This window comes from Haliaeetus leucocephalus, unplaced genomic scaffold (assembly GCF_000737465.1).
Source record: "Haliaeetus leucocephalus isolate CR32 unplaced genomic scaffold, Haliaeetus_leucocephalus-4.0 Scaffold273, whole genome shotgun sequence".
In the NCBI taxonomy this organism is placed as follows: domain Eukaryota; kingdom Metazoa; phylum Chordata; class Aves; order Accipitriformes; family Accipitridae; genus Haliaeetus; species Haliaeetus leucocephalus.
The window spans coordinates 7,029,126-7,034,977 of record NW_010972709.1 but is presented as its reverse complement, the minus strand read 5'-3'; the positions used below and the strand labels follow the sequence as shown (position 1 = coordinate 7,034,977).

Below are 5,852 nucleotides of genomic sequence, written 5' to 3'. Positions count from 1 at the left end.
AATTTGGGGAGTACACACAGACGTCTCACATCTCTAACTTTCCAGTCTTCTCTGCACCAGGTTTTAGTGGAGGGAGGACCTAAACCAATCATTTTATATGCCCTGGATTGCAACAATCGCCATGGCTCTGCTCCCCTACCCAAGACAAGTGGACTTCACTATCTAAGAGATTGAGGATATGAATGCCTACTGTCATTTTAGTACATTTTAATAAGTTGCCACTCCTCAGATGTAATGTAGCAATTGCCAGGACAGAAAACCACTGCAACACTGTGTTGGATGTTAAAGCAACCTGTCTATTTTGCACTGCAAAGGACACGATCACTAACTGTATCTCTGGAAATGAAGCAGGAACTGACAGCTGAGGGGTTACAATTTATATTTCATTGCAAAATATATTGCAAAATTTCAGACCACGTAGGTTTTCCAATGCTGACCAGAGACATCCCCTTACACCTTTTGAAAATAAGGCCTAACATGTTGCTGTCTTTTGTGGAAGCACAGCTTCTTCCCATTTTTGCAAAGACATTAGAGTCAGTTTGAGCTTGCAATCAGATACATGAGGCTCTAGCCCACTATTTTTAGCACTTAATGGCAAAGCTAATAGTGCCATTAATCCACTTTGGTATATAACATTCAATTTCCACTTCAGATTGCATCTCAGTGCAAATGGTAGCTTGATTCCTGCTGTCAGATACATTCAGAAATTCACAATGCAACTTATTTAATGACTTACTCTCAGATGCAGCTGAGAGGTGGGGAAATCTGTAGTGGTCTTTTGAAACAGCGTGGCAACGAGGAATGGAGGATTCTGGAGCTGATATTTACAGGACTAATGCAGTATATTGCTGAGACTTAACCAAATGGGGAAGACAGGACTGGAATGTAAATGGCAAAGCACTCCTATGAATTAGTTTATATGTGGGTGCCTAAAATATAAGTGCCCCTCCATCACCAGGTAATCCAGAGCCAAGCCCAGAAGGATGCTATTCCTCCAGAGTGAGCTCTCCTCCATGAATGGGAGCCCTGCCTTTGATCCTGTCCTCACCCCGAGAGGATACAATCTCCACCTGCCACTTCACAAGACAGTACCCGAGGACAGAGCTGGCAGGGAGGGACATCTGTCCAGCCTTGCAAAGGCGGGCTCCTCCTCAGTTGGAAAGACAATGTTTACAAGGCCAGCGATAGTCATTATGTCTTGAAATCACTACCTTGAGTGCACTCCATCGGCTTGAGAAAGATGGCAAGAAGCAACTGGAGCTCACTCCACAAAAAAAGATAGCCACTCTAAGCTTAAAACTATAACTGCTACACTTGAACACAGGGAATATCTTTTCCCTGCCATGGGATTAGAGGCATGGGAGAGAGAGTTTGTTGGTTTAAGTTACCTGCTTTCAACTACATCACTGTGAATTTAGGGAGACACTTTGAGAGACCAATTAGGATCTTTAAAATGTTTCTGGACAATTTGGTGGGCAAGTCCCTAGCTATTTCTTCACATCAGAATTACTGCACTGGATATCATCCTTGTAAAGGTATCATCTGGAGTTTGAATTTAAGATTTGTTGCCTCTTGGTATTGAATTATGGGTGCATGATAATAATTCTGTGGCCTCAAAATGAAACTGGAGAATATTTGTGACTTTTTGAGCTAACAAACCTGTAATAGAAACCCTAAACATTAGTATACAAGACACTGTATGGCTTTGATTCTAAAGTACTTCTGCAAAAACATGAGTCATGAAGTATACAGACATCAGTGAGTGCTTGCAAAAAAATGAAACTAAGAAAATTCACTACAGAGATATAGTGTGAGTGAATAATGTGCAAGGGAAACCTACCTTATGTTTGCCCATTAATATATGATAACTGAAAATCTCCCTGGTCCTGCACAGGCTTAAGATCAGTACAATTCCAGTTAAGATCAGTCATGGTGGGCTCCTGTGAGAAAAAGAAGCTGCTGGGGAGAAGGATTACTTTTGAAAGAGTAAAGAAAGGAAAGAGCACATGGGAATTTGTTTCATTTCTCCAACAGAGATGTCTAGCCGGGCAGCTCTTCTAGTACAGGTGCCCAAGGGTGCATGGGCCTGCTGAAATGCTGGAGACAGACCCAGCAACCCAGTAACATGCTGGGTCAGACCAACTCGTTCCACAGCTCTGTGTTCACACGAACTGCCCATGAAGGTTACTAGACGAACCTTTGTCCAAATAGGTCTGATATCAGAACAGTCCCATGTACCCAGCATCTACTCTTAGGAATAAAGGACTTTTCAGAGATTTAAGGGATGATGAGAAACTTCAAGAGCAGTTAGATCAGAAGGCTTCAGGCTGTTGGAGATGCTACCAAGGAAACCAGACCAACATTAATTGTCCATTCTCATGAACTGGGCAATAGTATTAAAAAAGAAAAAAAGAGAGGGGGGAGAGAGGGGAGAGAGGGGAGAGAGGGGAGGGAGGGGAGGGAGGTTTAACTGAGGCAATTCAACTTGAAGAACTGTCCTTGAAACCAATGCTGCCAGAGATGGTTTGGAAATTGAATTCAGCTACAAATTAACTTCCGTGTAACTGGTTTAATAAGCAGCTGAGCCTCTGGCCCTCCTGGGATGACCCTTCTCTGCCAGTACAACATAGTACACTTCTGCAGACAGGGAGAAGGGGAGAAAAAAAAAAAAAAAAGATCAACTTGCAAGAGCTGGTTAAGCCTTTAGGCTGACTAAGATCCTTCAGCAGAGGTGGAGAGTCATGATGCAGAGAGAGCATGGTGTGGAGACTCACACCTGCACTTTGCTTCACTTGTGAGCAAGGAATTTCAGAACCAAAATAAACAAACAAATCCCAAACCATTTCTGGGCAAGGAATGAAATCCCTGGGAGCTTGTCTCTGATGAGACCAACGTTATATAGCTAATGACAGCCTTCGGAGCAGCCCAGCAACTATATCGCGGGCATACGATTTGCACCCGCACCCCATCTGTGGTACAGCTCACCCTCAGGTGGTTGCCTTTAACCGCGAGGTCCAAAGCCCAGGTGAGCCCAGGACATCCTCAAGGGAGGCATTATCTGGATTCAGCTCAGGGCTCAGCCAGCTCGTTCGAACCAGGCAAGAGGAGCTCTGGCTCTGGGCAGGAGAGGAGCAGAGACCAGGAGAGCGTAGGGGCACCCTGCCTGCCCCTGAACCCCCCCCCCCCCCCCCAGGTGCCTGCCCCTGCTCACTCCCACGGGCAGGACCCGGCTGCCGAGAACAGGCATAAAGTTTTGCTGGATGAAAATCCCTTTTTTCGGACGAATTCGCTATCTGCAGAGGGCGCCAGACCGTTTCGGATCTGCTGGTGGAGCCAGCGGTGGGGATGCAGTACCTGGTGTTTGCAGCTGTCAGTCAGAAAGGTGCTTGCTCTCTAATGGCCAATGCTCTGCACGGAGGATGTAGTAGGAGTTGGTTTTTTCTTTCATGCATGTATAAATCCCTTAGTTCTCTTTGCCTTTCTTGCCACTGAAATAGCAACAGATGCTTCGCTGAGCTGCAACATGCTGGCAACAAACCTGCACCAGCCCCAGCAGAGGATAGCAGATGAGAAAACTCCCTGCTTTTCATCATCGGGAGAGCTAGAACCAGCAATGTGCTGCTGCTGCTTTTTCCCTTCAGAGAAAATTCTTTGATGCCTGCAAGATTTGAAGCTCACTTTCTTATACAGGAGAAGAGCAGCCTGTGATTGATGCAAAACTCACTATAAATGCTGATTTTTTTATGTTTCTACTTGTAAAAGTGACTAAAGAAAAGTCCTGCTCGATTCCCTCCCATGTGCACAGCCACAACTTGGAAGGACTCCTTTTCCTTTTTCTTTTTTTTTCCCTCCCCTTCTTTTTTCTTTTTTTTTAAACCTGCACTCTATCAGTCCATAATCACTTGTGAATTGAACCCCTTTGCTGACAATGAATACCACACACTTTGCCTTTTCATTTCAGCCTGTGCTGCTTAATGTCACTGAAGACTTCAATGACTCAACTCTGAGCAACAGAAGCAGCGATGGATTTTGTGAGCAGGTCTTCATAAAAGCTGAGGTCTTCTTGACTTTAGGGATCATCAGCCTCCTGGAAAACATCCTTGTCATTCTTGCAGTGCTGAAGAATGGAAACCTACATTCTCCCATGTATTTCTTCCTTTGTAGCTTGGCTGTGGCAGATATGTTAGTGAGCATGTCAAATGCCTTGGAGACTATCATGATTGCCATCCTGAGCAACGGCTATTTGATCATTGATGACCACTTTATTCAGCATATGGACAATGTTTTTGACTCAATGATTTGTATTTCTTTGGTAGCCTCAATTTGCAACCTCTTGGTTATAGCCATTGACAGGTACATAACTATTTTCTATGCTCTCCGTTACCACAGCATCATGACTGTGAAGAAAGCTTTAACCCTGATTGTGGTCATTTGGATTGCTTGTATCATCTGTGGCATCATATTCATTGCCTACTCAGAAAGCAAAACTGTCATTGTCTGTCTCATCACCATGTTCTTTACCATGCTCTTTCTCATGGCGTCCCTCTATGTTCACATGTTCTTGTTTGCACGCCTGCACGTTAAGCGGATTGCAGCCCTCCCCGTGGATGGGGTGCCCTACCAGCGTACCTGCATGAAGGGAGCTGTCACCATCACTATATTACTTGGTGTCTTCATTGTTTGCTGGGCACCTTTCTTCCTTCACCTCATTCTCATCATTTCTTGCCCAATGAATCCATACTGCATCTGCTACACTTCACACTTCAATACCTATCTGGTCTTGATAATGTGCAACTCAGTAATTGATCCACTCATTTATGCTTTCCGGAGTCTGGAGATGAGAAAGACTTTCAAAGAAATAGTGTGTTGCTGTTACGGCATGAGTGTGGGACAGTGCATGCTGTAAACATCTGGCTTTGTGTTGACAATAGAGAGGATACACACAATAGGTGTATAAATATATATTTATCTAGATACATAGCAGCTCCACTTTAAAAGCAGTATCTGAAGGAAGGACACAGGAAAAAAATAACCTTCTGCTTGATGCCTTGATTCACACTTTTCAAAATGAAAACCAGATTCAACCAAATTATTTGAAAGTATTTAAATAGTTATAACAGAAGGAAATCCAGAGTGGCTTAGAAAATAGCTTAAGAAACTTACTGGAAAAATGAATCCTGAAAGGGAATACTACCTTATAGAGACTGAAATAATATTCTCTCTACCATTCATTTGTACCTGTTGCTTTATCTCTGTGCCACTATCAACACGTCAGTGTTTCCTAAAAGATTCCATTAGTTACCTCTACGGAAAGCTATTCACTTGCAAGACAGATCCAAACACCAGCAGGTAACAGCATTGCTCTACGCTTACTCCTATGCCTCCACCTTTTATTGAAAGAATAGATTGATATTTATGCTGCTTGCTGTAAAGCAACCTGAGTAAAATTTTTGAAGGGTGAAAGTAAACATTCCTCTTGCACTGAGATATTCTTTCAATAAAAATCGCTTAAGTGAAAAGGAACAGCTACTGTATCAGTGATAGTGTAACTTAAACAGCTACCTGATAGAAGTGACTCTATGAAGAAGGCATTTACATTACTTATTGTGATACAGGAGTATTATATCCTCAATTTTTAATTTTTTTTTTAACTGGAATGCACTGATTAATGTAGTGTTTTGTATGTTAATAAGTCACAGAAATCTCCTTTTGATAAATCGTCACCAATGAGACCCATTCTTAGAAAATTTTGAACACTACACAGATCTGAACATAATGAATAACTAAAATGCAAAATAGTTTGAATTTAGCTTTGTGTAAAAGCTGCATGGGGTCTTTAGAGATATCCATTT

The 5,852-nt window shown here is 42.8% G+C and overlaps 1 protein-coding gene across 1 annotated transcript; it reads left to right on the top strand.

The window, feature by feature from the left end:
- The first annotated feature begins 3,928 nt into the window (after nt 1-3,928).
- On the top strand, nt 3,929-4,906 carry MC3R (melanocortin 3 receptor). The gene has a single exon (XM_010569616.1). The coding sequence runs from the start codon at nt 3,929-3,931 to the stop codon at nt 4,904-4,906; it is 978 nt and encodes a 325-aa protein (XP_010567918.1).
- Nucleotides 4,907-5,852: the final 946 nt, after the last annotated feature.

Excerpts from the sequence above, each read along its gene's own strand:
- MC3R (XM_010569616.1), top strand. The coding sequence starts at position 3,929 with ATGAATACCACACACTTTGCCTTTTCATTTCAGCCTGTGCTGCTTAAT.